Source organism: Grus americana, chromosome 1, assembly GCF_028858705.1.
Source record: "Grus americana isolate bGruAme1 chromosome 1, bGruAme1.mat, whole genome shotgun sequence".
NCBI classification, from domain to species: Eukaryota; Metazoa; Chordata; class Aves; order Gruiformes; family Gruidae; genus Grus; species Grus americana.
The window spans coordinates 159893996-159907214 of record NC_072852.1 but is presented as its reverse complement, the minus strand read 5'-3'; the positions used below and the strand labels follow the sequence as shown (position 1 = coordinate 159907214).

The following is a 13219-nucleotide window of genomic DNA, read 5'->3' as shown; positions in this document are numbered from 1 at the left end:
TGAAGGCAATGGTTATATTTTATCTGTTTTATGTGTAGTTTTGTGTACTTGATGAGTTTTGATTACTTTACAGTGATGTGACAGAAAGAAAATGGAATGGTTTCAAGTTCCAGAGAAGCTTCTAATCGTTTTTTTTTACATCTGTTGTTTTTTTCAGCGACTTTCTCGGAATGCCTCTGGAGATACAAGCATTCAGTTTCTCGGCACAGTGGTAAGTATGTATAACTGTTGTCAAAAGTTATGTTGGTAGAAGGATATAATCTAAATAGAAAATAGTTAAATGACACTGGCAGCACATTTATGCTTGTATTTCTCAAGGTTAGTATTATGTGTAAATATTCTGAGCTTAACAGCTGAATTAAGGCAAATTTCTGAAGCTGACTGCCAAGGCACAGTGCACAGTACCTGCATTCCACATTTCAATTGATTCAAGTCTGCCTCTGTTTCATTTACAAGGGATTTAAGAGTAACTGGTTGTAGACTTGTAAGTTTATTGTAACATGCTCAGGTTTGATCCACATCAGGATCAAGCCCACTCTTCCCCACCACCTCAACTTTCTGATCTCTGTTGCTGCACCATACCACGTACCCTCACGTCCCAGAGGCAGGTCAGTAACTGTTTTATAAAAAGACTGTATAATGATGCAAAGTGTTCTGTGGTTCTCCCCAGATTTTCTTTGTTGGAGAGAAGTACATTTAAAATTCTAATCAGATTTTACACCATTAGACAGAATTCACTCAAAGTAGATTTTTTTTTTTGTCTGCTATTGTCTTGAGCAGTCATGTTAATATAGAAAGTAATAAAGTTTCGTGTTAGGTGATGGATGCTTATAAACATATATGTGATTGAAGTGGCATCCATTTCCATGATTTGCATGATTAAAATGCAGTCATTTAATTTTTCCATGTTCCTTATGCATCTAAAAATAGTTCTGAAAATGAAATAAAAGTGAAGTATCCTCTAAAGTAAGTTGTCCTGATTGCTGCCAACAGGTTTCTCTATAGTGACATTAACAGTGAACAGCCTGGGAATGAAATGTTCCCTTTAGAATTTAGTCCTGACATCTGTGCACTTGTTTTGGACAAAAGTAGATTAAGATTGCATGTGGTAATGCTTTCATTCTACTTATGATTAGTTCTTCTGCAAGTTTTATGAAGCCATTTTTTGGGAGGTATAACACAGTAAGAGTAAACTTAACAAGAATACCTGTAGACTTGCATGTTGTTTTTTAGAGATGAAAAGCGCCCCTAATATTTTTTTGCTTCTATAAATATATCTCGATACATTATTTGTCTTATTCAATATCAAGCAGAGCAGCAGTTCCAAATAAGACATAAAATAAAAGTTTTGTTCTAAGCTATTGTATTCCTAATGATGCTTCGGCTCTGGAGTTGCATCTTGTATATGCGAGATTGCTGCTAGCTGACTGATCTGATAGTCTTTGTGTGAGAAGAAAATAATTACTCCAAGTAGATAAGATATAAACACAAATGCAGCTTGACAATACTGAAAATATTTTAATTGATCCCCTGTAAGTGGGTATTGTAGCAGAAAAAAATCTGATTAAGTATGTACTTAGTGATGTTAAAAATTAAATTTTTTGTTAAGTTAGGTAAGAAAATATTTTGTATTCATGTTAGAAGTGCCCTGGGGTCTCACTTGCATACTAGAACTCTTGTGCTGAGTTTTGCGCAACAGCAAAAGATGACAAAAAAGGATATAGTATTGATGTGTTTTTAGCTTTAAAAAATCGATGATGAAACAGCCGATGGATTGTAATATATATCAGATCCTACTAGCTCATGTGTGTTTATTGGATCCTAGCTATTTTGGGAAATCAAATATGTGATTACACTAAAATTCTCAAGAGGACTAAAAAGAAAAGCCTGCAGTACTCTATGCACCATTTTTATTTAATATAAATTATGCACATAGTGCTGATCAAACCCAGAGAGAGCAGGGTAGAGAAGCAGTACAGTAATGAAGTCTGCTTCCCAGGGTTTGCGCTGATACCAGTTTCCCCACAGAATCCAAGCCAGAGCCTGCACCTGTGTTCCTATCAGTTCCTCTAGCCTACCATCCTTCTTTCCCCAAGTCCTTTTCTTTATTTAATTTGCCCTTCACTCCTTTAACATCCTTCTGCACTCTTTGATTTCAACTTAATACCCTCAGCTTAGGTAAAGGGGAGGGAAGGATGGATTTTCCTTACAATCATGTTCTCTACAAATTACTTACGCATACAGATCTATACAGTCTGTATGTCTGTACCTGCATGTGTATGTGTACGCACCCACAAATGTAAATGTTCAGTCAAAAGCATTTCATCTTGAATGAAGGTCTTAGAAATACATTTTGGGCTCACCATTAGGTATCTCTTACTAAACCTTTGCTAACATAGAAGTGCAATTAAGACAGTAAGTGTTTGAAAAGAATATTTAGCAGCAAGAAACTCTTGGTTGCTCATTATTATTATACTGTATTGTTACCAACATAATAAACAGTTTGTGAAGTATTGCCCTGTGGGTTTGGGGTTTTTTTTTTGGTAGTAGAAAACGCTAGGGATAGCTTTGAACATTTTTTGTTCCTTTTGATGGGGGCAAATGTTGATGGCACTTCAGTGGTGGCAGGCAGCGTGGTGCTACTGAGTGTACACACTGCTGACCTGTCCATCAGAACGTATTTTTAGAACCAGCTGATCAGGAGCACAGCTCCCTGGTTTGTCAGGAGGGCATCAGCTTCGATAAACGGCTTCGTTTGATTTTTTTTTGACATTGGACAGCAGAAACAATTCTGCTACTGGTTTTTGATAAAACACAAGCTCCTGCTTCAGGAAGCCAGCTGACACTCAGAGGAGAAGTGAAAGGTATGCTTCTCTATTAGAGACATCCTTGCTGTCCCACTTAGCTAGGTGAAGGACAGAGAGAACTACTTTGGAGCAGAAAGACAACAGTTTATAATATGAATTCTGCTGCATAACTTATGATAAACATGGGGACAGTTGGACAAATGTTTCTGTCAGTGTAGCAGCATATTTCTGTTGTTCTGGAGGAGAACAGGAAAAATCATGTTGCTTTCCCCAGTGAAATCACAGCTTTGAGTGCACACTGTTAGCATCATTTGGGGGTCTGCATGGATTTGTAATAATATTTTTGTTTGTTTCTGATAATGAGTAGAAATTCTTTGCTACTTGACCATTTCTCTTCAAAATGTAGTGGCATTAGCTTATTTTCTCTGAATTGTTTTTCAGTAGAGGGTTATGAGTATCAGATCTGATGTAGGACTCATGCTATTGGAGGACGTACAAGGATGTTTCTGCCTGAGGAGCAAGCAACTTTTATATACTTTTTATCTGTATGAAATGGTTGGTGAATAGACGACTGCACTGATTTGATTTAATTTTCTTGGGATGATAACATTTTGAGTTCTAATTAAATTATTTCAGAACAGATGATGGGTTATTGCTGTAATTGAGACTCGATACAAGTTTTTACTCGTTGTTCCTCTCTGGTGGACATGACTAGATATCATGTGCTGATGGAGTCCTGCTATTCTGCCACTTTAAGCTAGAATTATTCACATAGTGTATTTATTAATAGCATTACCGTGACTCCAAGGAATCTTATTGTGCTATATATTGTACAAAGAAAAAGGAAGCAAGATAATCCATGCTTCAGATTAATGTCCAAAACTGTGCCCAAAAGCAAGAGTGCCAGGAAACCAGGAGGCAGTCCTTTAGGGGTTGTTTCCTGTGTGCAGGCAGCTCACAGAAGTAGGTTTGTAACAAACATAAAGATCCATAGAGAAATATTAAGGTGTGTACACAGAGCTTCTGCTTCAACTCTGCAGTTGAAAAGCCCTTGTATGTTTGAGTAGTCTTCTGGAGAACCAAAAAGCCGCCCTTTGTTCCTCTTTCTAGTTAGGTTCCAGTTTCTATTGTATCTCCACCTTCTGTTCTCTTACGTGAGAGGAATGTTTTTTGCTGGCCCACTGACGGCCCCAATCATTTGCTGGTTATTCACACCTCTGTCAGCTGAACTTCAGCAATGAAATACATCTGGGCAGGCAGTCATTAACACTAGGAAAGCTTCAAGTATATACAGAGAACTGCAGATTATTATGGAAGCATTAAACTTATTCTAGACTGTGTGTAATGGCCTCTGTGTAGAATTTCCTTAAATGCTCTCCTTAAAAGAGAGAGTCCCAGCCACAGTGGAAAATTTCGCTATGCTCTGCTCATAATTCATGCCATTTCTTTGATCTGTTCTCTAACATCAGAGCAGCAATATAGAGAAGAACAGTTAGTTTTGTCCTCCGGGGAAGGATGAAAGGACCTATGTGACAGATGTTAGTCATGTTGCTCAGTGTAGTACTTTACAATGTTCCTTCAGTGGCGAACACAATATAGGAACCCACATGGAACAGAGTGGAATTGCTCTGGCCTAAGATTCAAGCCATTTTTAGGTTCTTCCGAGCTTCTTGGTTCAGCCTTCTCACTGGAGATCTTTCCATTCCTTCAGTCTCATCCCTGATGGGGTTCTTTTTGCCACCTTTGATTTACAAAACATCTGAAGTTTTGCTGTGGAGGCTTATGCTCTCGTATGATTACTACTAGCCTGTTAATGCTACGCTTGCTGTTCTTCAGCCTTTTTGCAGACCATTTAAAGTAGTCCAGAGACCCACTGCTATGACCAGATCTGCAAACTCCAGGTTGAGAACACTGGATTTAGGAAAACTAGTCTCTATGAAGCCCTGGCCATGCTTTTTTAGCATAGTTGGTATATGTTCTAGTACAGTAGTGATCATTCAGTGTTAATGACTTTGTTCTTTAGCTGCTTCCAGATAGATTGGGAAAAGGATGTTTCATACACACTTGGGCTTATTAGTTATGTATGTTGTTCATGAAGTCAGTCAGAAGTGGAGAGCTTTACAGAAAAGGCATTCCTCAAAATTTTTGCCTTTGCTTCCTGGCTTATTGCATATTAATCATTTCTGTATCTAAGGTAACTCTAGGAGCTATAAGTCAGTGTACCAACTTTGCTTCTCACTGCCGATTCCTCTGCCTGCTCCCTCCTGCCATAACTTCAACAGCAAACGTCCAACTTTCTGTTCCATTACTGAGGCTTATGAATTGTCCTGGAACTTTTCAGTCTGTATATAATCTCATCAACTTCCAGACAGCTTCCTCCTTTTTTCTTTCTCCCTGCATTCTTACGAAGACCAATTAAATAGCAATAAAGATGGAAGCTTTGACTGTATGAATCTGACATAGCTCACAATGACAAATGTTTAACAACCTGCTTCTTTCACCCTTACAAATCATTGCAGTTCTTAACAGGTTTTCTTTCTTTCTGCTATTCTCTCTATATGTGACGCTTCTGAAACTATATACTGAAGATTTATGCAGACTTTCAAACATTGGTCGAAAACCTGCAGAGGTTACAAAGGTTGTATTTATTGGAATATGTGGAGTATTAACCACAAGAAAATAAATATAGTCCAGTAGGTGTTTATTTTGAAAGCTAATGTCTTTTTTTAAAATGGTTTTTGTACTTTTCCTTTTCACAAGCCTTAAGATTAGGGTCCCTGCTGATCTAAAGGGAATTCTACTCTTGTATAGATTTTTTTTTTTCTTTCCACTCAGCTTCAGAGGCATTGTGAACCACAGTGCTTCTAGTAGTAGAGCTATCAGCAGCAGCATTTCCGTAGTGCAGAAGGAAAAAAGCACAGTTGCTTCTGGAAGCATTAAGTTTTGCAAGTCCCTTTTGAACATGGGTGGTGAGAATCCTGAGACTGGCTACTAGCTGCTGCAGTATTCTGCAGAAAGTGGGTAATTCATGCAACAAGGATTTCACTTGTGAAAGTAGTGATACTTTGACCCATCATTAGGACTGCTCAGTGAGAATTGTTCCGGCCCATGTGATGGGGATGTTCGGGTGCAACCACACAGCTGTACATGCTGTTCTCATTTCAACTCTGTTAGATGTTTGTATGCTTTAAAGCAGAAGCTATAGTGAATATATTAAAGCTGTCCATTGGGGGCAAACTCAAAAGCAACTGAGAGATTTAGATATACCGGTATTACCAAAAGCCACGTCCTAAAATCACTTAGATTATTTTGGGAATCTTGCTCAGGATTCCTTTGGAAAGAGAAATAAGAAAGCACTTGGATTTCTTTCTGAATTTTGCTTTTGTGACTTAAAAGAAACCAGAAGTGCCACAAGTTCCCACAGAACAACTTCTTGTAGTCTTTGCCGGAGACGACCTTGAGCGAGAGGTGGTGGTGTCAAGGTGAAGCTGAAGCTGGATATGTGCTTGTTGGCTGGCCAGTTGGCTGCTGCCAAATTTCCCTCAGCTGGAGCATGGATTTAGGTCTCTTGTTTCCTTATCACAGCCCATGATTCAGAAGATTTCTGGAAACATAGTTACAGTTCCTACAATACTTCTAGGGAGTTGGACCTATCTACCTTTTCTTCAAATTTGGTTGAAATTGATCAGCAGGTTAATATAGTGTGTGTGAGTGCAAGTGGGATCATTAGCTGGAATAGGGTGAGGATGGGGATTGAGAGGCAGAAATCTGAATTGCAAGCCTTGCTTTCTCACAAAACCAGACTGGAAATGAGCTGTTACATTTAAATTCTAATGTTTTGCTTTTTATTTGTTAATTTTTAATCTTGGTCTTTTCTTCTGTTTTCAATTAAGGTTTTAATTTGCAGAGAAAAAAAAGTGTGATAACATCACAAGTAGGGCAGAGTTCCTGTGAACGTCCTTAATGTTGGATTCTGCAGTGCATTTGTTATCTGTAGTATAGTAGTCTTTGCTTATAATAAATTATGCCCCTTATCCCTCAGAAATAAGCAAATGGAAAAATAAGGATTTCTGATTTTCCATACTTCATTTAACAAGTTTCTTTCTTATTGAGCTCGGTAATGCTTTAAGGACAAGGACTGAACTTGATTGATTAGCCTGTTACTTCTTGGAACACAAGTGGACAGGTTACCCAAGTGTAACTCAAGTGATTTCCTTCAGTAGACTAAGATATACCAATGTCGAAATAATTATTAGTTGCTTTGTTTGGCCAAAGAAGTATTGTTGGGGTTTTTTTAACTGTATCAAGACTGTTACATCATAGTGAAGATCTAGTGTTTTCTTCTGAAGATGATGCCTACTGCCAAGTAATAAACATATGTGTAGCCCCTGTTTTTAAACAGCTTTTTGATGGCTGCAACTTTGGCATGTACCCAGGAACTATTTAGGAGGTATTAATTTATATGGCTTTGAAGCTTAACCAGGGATCTTAATGAAACAAAGGCACGATGAAGTTAGTAAAGCTAATTCAAGTCTCTGAATGTAAATTTTAAATGAAGTTTTTATTGATAATAAATATACTTTGTTTCTCATTAGTCTTCTAGGCTTCAGTGGTAATATCAGTAAAATAAACATGTTTTACAAAGATTTAACATTAAAAATGCTATTAATATGACCCTTGGTACACCAGCACAATTAGATTTCAAAGTGAGCATTTAGGATGTAACAGCGATTAATGGCAACCATCGAAAACAATTTTGAACTCCATCAGTTTAACTCAGGAGGGTAAACTTAATATGATAATTTATCTAGTTGAATTGTATCAGCTTAGCAGGAAAGTATGCAAATATGTGACCCTTACCTAGAATCTAAATGGATGCTGTGCTGATAGATTTATCAGTTCCATTAGAGAACTTTAGGGAACTTTGGAATTTCAGCAATTGTTCCCTTGGAGGCTGAAAACCAAACCTGATCTCATACTGGGACCATTCTGGTCTGCGTATTTCCATAATTTGCCTTTGCTACTAATATGACAGCAAGACGCAAATAACTGTTTCTAATAATATCAAATGGAGTTGTGGAGGACAGCATTTTAATGTAGTAAAAGACCTCCCCGTGGGGTTGTTATTGCCACTATAGAACAGCAGTTACACAGTTGCAACAATAGTCTCTTAATTGATTCGTTTAATTAGCAAGAGATGAAGCTTGTGCTGCATCTTGTCATCTGTTATCATGGGGGCGGCTACAGAGAGAATCTTTGCATTTGTCACTCTTTACGGTCGGGTTTAAGTAGAGTAAAAGGAAGCTTCCAAACGCATTTCAGCTATAGAGGTGAGCGTTGGTAAGAATGTTTTGCGGGCGTGCTTCCATTGAGGTTTTCAGTGCGTGGACACCTCTGGTTTAAGAATCGGCATGGTCGCTGGAGTAGAATTTATGACAACGCATTGTTTTACTGGGAGGAAAATCTTGATCCAGCGATACCAGCCATTTCTAACCTAAATATGCAAATCTAAGTATTATAGGAACGGTGGATTATTTAGGGCATCACCGTTGTAACAGTTGACTAGATTTACTTGGAAGAAATAGGGTCAGATTAGTGAAACCGGCCATCTGCCTTGTGATTGCTTTTTCGTGGCATTTTTGTTTCTGGACTAGATAAACAATGGGTTACATGAGCACATGCTCCATGGTAGGAAGCACGTGTAAAAGAGGGACTTTCTTTGTGGTTGGTTTTCCCCGGAGTAGTTATGAATACAGATACAGTGCTGTGCTTGCTTCTGGGAGATGAAGTCATTTTTCACTCAGATCTATTTTACTTAAATTTTAAGAGTATGTAAACAAATATATTTTAAAGGCATGTAAATATATCGGGAGCTTCAGTTTCATTTTTTTCCTCTCCTTGGCTTAGTTTTGTCTTCTGTTCAAGGTTATTCTTCCTTATGGAAGGAAATATTTCTAGAGGAGGACAAACTTCTTGTTAAATGCTAATTAAGAAAATGAAGGTTACGTTGGCATCATTCCATTGTCATAGCACTGACCTAAAATACGGGGATCTCTTACTAATCTGAAATAAATTAGAAGGGGAAGCAAGTAATTCTGTGCATGTGAAACACTTGAGATGTCTACTCCTGGTCTGTTTTTTAAATGGCTATGCTTTGGGGTTTCTGGGGTTTTTTTGTTTTTGTTTTTCTAGTTGTGTGCTGTAGTGTAGGATGCGCCATCTAATTTTGGAGTACGATGGTGCTGTCAATCCATGTAGCAAAGGGACAACACGCTGTTAGAGAAGGCATCGTTTTTTTAGGACAATTTGAAACAAAGATTTAGCCCACTTATCATTAAAGATCCCATGGTGATTTCCACAAGGTTCTGAGACCGCTTCATATTCTGAGAGTCTTGGCCAAAGTCCACTTTGTGTAATTGCCTTCTGTCTGCACAAATCCCTAATGCAATTTTAGATGTATTTGGTATTTTTCACTTCCTGTTCTAAATAGTGAAAATATTGCCACAGACTGCTCATAATTACTGTGGGTTGTATCCTAAGTTCAGATAAAGAGATTCCTGTAAATTAGTTTCGTGAATTTTGTTTTCCCATTGTTAAAGCAGTGGAACATGTGACAAAAAATGAGTAAACAGTAGGATATGTAATTAAATTCACAAAATGATGAAATAACTCTAATTTTTTTACTTTTCCATTTCATTGCATTTTGGCTGTCTATGAGCTAAAATCTCTCTACTGCTAGGACCATCAATGAGGGAAAGGCCAACTCTCGGACCATGTCAGAGGTCAAACTTAACACACTGTGCGGTGCTTTGAAGCAGGTAGGAAGCCGGCGTGGGGCTCTAAGTGCTGTCATCGTGCGCTCAGTTGGCTTTTACTTGCGTTCCATACTCTTTTTGTTCCCACAGCTGAAACCCTGCCTGTGCATCTGTCTCTTAACTAAAACTGGTTTCAGTTCCTCTTTCCAGATGCCTTTCATGGACTCCAGAATATGTGTTCAACCATGCTGTCTTTAAAATGTTCTGCTTCTGTGTTGTCTCTTTTGATAGGATTTATTGCCTTATACATGAAGTTCAGTCCTCCTGTCTTCATCACCAAAGGCTTGTATTACTTTGTGCTATGCCATGTCAAATCTTCTTTTTCCTAATACTTCATTTGTTCCTTCTAGTCATCTTTTCCTTTTACTGCCATATTTATCTTCTCCATCTTTTCTCGGATTGCTTCTCTTGTGCATTTCCTGCGTCAAGTTTTTTTAGGCATACTTGGTTTTTTTGCTAGAGAGATATATGGGTCGAGAGGAGAGGTATTACTATTAATCCCACATTAAGTCTTATGTTGTAAATAGCATTTAGGAGAAGTATGAGAATTAGAATAAACTATAGAAAAATTGCTATGCATCAGCAAGTCATACAGCTACCAGAGTTAACATACAAGTACTACAGACAGGCAACACCAGGGACTCTTGTAAGACAAAAGTCTTTCCTTTGTCCCTGTTGTATCTTACAGTATCTGGGTCCAGTTTATTCATTGCGTGTAAATCTAATGTTAGCCTTCCATCGATATTTTGAATCTCTGTAAAATTTCCTAGTAGTTGTTTAAGGCTCTATGCAAATAACAGGGTGTCGTGGTTTAACCCCAGCCAGCAGCTAAGCCCCACGCAGCTGCTCGCTCGCTCCCCCACCACAGTGGGATGGAGGAGAGAGTTGGAAGAGTGAAAGTGAGAAAACTTGTGGGTTGGGATAAAGACAGTTTAAAGGTAAAGCAAAAGCTGTGCATGCAAGCAAAGCAAACCAAGGAATTCATTCTCCACTTCCCTGTGGCAAGCAGGCGTTCAGCCATCTCCAGGAAAGCAGGGCTCTCTCACATGTAATCGTTACTTGGGAAGACAAACACCATCACTGTGAACGTCCCCCCCCTTCCTCCTTTTCCCCCCAGCTTTCTGTGCTGAGCGTGACGTCATATGGCATGGAATATCCCTTTGGTCAGTTGGGGTCAGCTGTCCCAGCTGTGTCCTCTCCCAACTCCTTGTGCACCCCCAGCCTCCTCGCTGGTGGGGTGGTGTGAGGAGCAGCAAAGGCCTTGGCTCTGTGTAAGCACTGCTCAGCAGTAATGAAAACATCCCTGAGTTATCAACACTGTTTTCAGCACAAATCCAAAACATAGCCCCATAGTAGCTACTGTGAGGAAAGGTAACTCCATCCCAGCCAAAACCAGCACATGGGGGAGCTGAATTTACCATGCAGGGACAGACAGTTTATTTCACTTTTTATGAAATTGAAGTTTCATGTAAATACTCTTCTGTGTAAAGTACATTGAAAATTATGTTAACAATGCTTTAACAAAGATTGCGTGCATCCCTGCTTATCTGAAAGGCGGCAATCCACACTGCTGCAAACGCTCAGACTGGTACAGGCAGCCTCCATCTTTGTTTCATTCATGGCATTTGTTATTTATAGCCCTTGCCCATAGCAAGGTGAAGGAAGGTGAAGGGCAGAGCAGTTGTAGTAGGAAGTATCGTGCTTGCGTGACCATCTCCCAAACGCCAGTCTTATGTCTTGGAGAGGTGCCATGTTGGCAGGGTGCACAGGAAGTATTTGCATAGCAAATTGTGTTATGAGCAGCAGAACTACAACAAGGTTCTTCCTGCATCTAATGATAATTGTTTGATTGGGGGGAGGGAGGGAGAAAAGGGAGGTCAGGGCATCGCGGATGAAAAGGAAAGGCCCACACTATTGTAAGGACAGTGAAAACAAACTGCCCCTGTGCCAGAGAACTTCAACGTATATGACACAGCAGCGCTGAGCGGGACACAGGAATATTCCATTGAGGCCGAAAAGCCCCATAGGTAGGAAAGCTGTGGTCATGTCCTGCGTTTCCACTGCTACCTCCTCCTCCTCCCTACTTCAGAGCGATTTCTCCTCACATGCCCTCAGAACCAACTCTCACTGCTTTCTTTGATGTCAGTCTTCATGTGAGGAAAAGCAAAGATGTTTGAGGTTTAAAATACTTACATTAGTGTTCTGTTACAAATCTTTGGGCGTTCCTTGTTTTTTTCTGAGGATTTTGTGTTATTTTGGTTTTTTTTCTCTCTAGGTTTATCTTTTAGTTATAAAAGAGCTGCAGGGAAGCCCTCCCTTAGCCTTGTGAGTTCCAAGCCCACTGTTAACACTTGACAAATACTCAGTGAGCAGAACAACCTGATGTGGTCACTGTACCTAAGCCAGATCTGGACACTGCATCAAGATCATCACAGCTACATCCTGAAGGGCATCTGTCCTACCGCCCATTTTTGACACACTGACTTAGGAAAGGAGTATGTGATGATGAAAATATCCTGGTTTATGGCATCAAGTGATGGCTTTTATGAGGCACAAACTGTACTAATCTTTTCTGTGAAGCAGAGGATACCTTTGAGAAGTTGGGAAGCATCTCAAGATGCAAGAGAGGCAGTGAGTTTCTCCACCCTTAAAATGTTTCTCACCACGCTGCAGGCAAGATGAAAACCCAGAACATTACTGTTTCCTAATTTATCTTAAATAGCCAAATAGAAATGCAACGTTACCTGTGCAGTAACTGTACGAACACACTTGCACTCTCAGAGACGCCAGAGAAGACTCTCATAGTCAGAATATTTGAGGTGGGAAGGGACCACATCCCCCCTGCCCATTCAAAGCAGAGTCGAGTAGAGCAGGCTGATCAGGGCTGTGCCCAGCTGGCTTTTGAATATCTGTAGGGACTCCACAACTCCACGTCCTGACAATGTATTCAGTGTTTTTGCAAATTCTTGGGTGTCCCTGGAGGCTTTACAGAGGAGTGACACAGAAGTAATATAGATGGAGAAAATCAGTTCAGGCAATTCCAGGTCTGTGGTAATGCTGAGTGTAAAATGGAATAATCGTTCTTTACAAGAACTTGTATGACTTTACTGAGAAGCATCCAGTTGAGGAGAGGTCAGAAGCTCCATTTCTAATCTGAAAAAGGATGGACGCTTGTGGTGGAAACAGGCACGGAGCAGAATGCACTGGTAGTGTTGTACAGGTTTGAAGATCAAGAGAGCTCTGGCAGGTGGATGCTTCTTAAGCTGTCAAAATCCAGCTGGAAAGGCGATGATGGAAGCTGTAGAGAAGGTTAAGAAGAGATTATCACCAGAGATGAATTGAACTCTCAAACAGTCTACCATTAGTGCCTAGAAGGAATAAAGATTTTAATAGAAACATCTGTAGGGTACGCAGGAAACAGAATTTCAGAAGCAGAGTCAAGCAAAGGGAATCGGTATACAAAACAGAGGGCTCCCTGCCTCCTCCTAGTAAACACTTTATAACCATGTCACAGTTAAACGCTAAAAAGTAAATCTGTGGATTTTGTAGATGTAAGTTCACCATTTTTCTTTTGGATGGTAGGTAAATTATTAGAGA

General features: G+C 39.5%; 1 protein-coding gene across 2 annotated transcripts in view; it reads left to right on the top strand.

The window, feature by feature from the left end:
• PCCA (propionyl-CoA carboxylase subunit alpha) overlaps positions 1–13219 on the top strand; it is a 299061-nt gene that overhangs the window by 237361 nt on the left and 48481 nt on the right. For both annotated transcript variants that reach the window (XM_054821090.1, XM_054821100.1), the window contains exon 21: positions 158–211. In XM_054821090.1, the coding sequence (XP_054677065.1) occupies positions 158–211 (54 nt within the window). The remainder of the gene's footprint in view (positions 1–157; positions 212–13219) is intronic.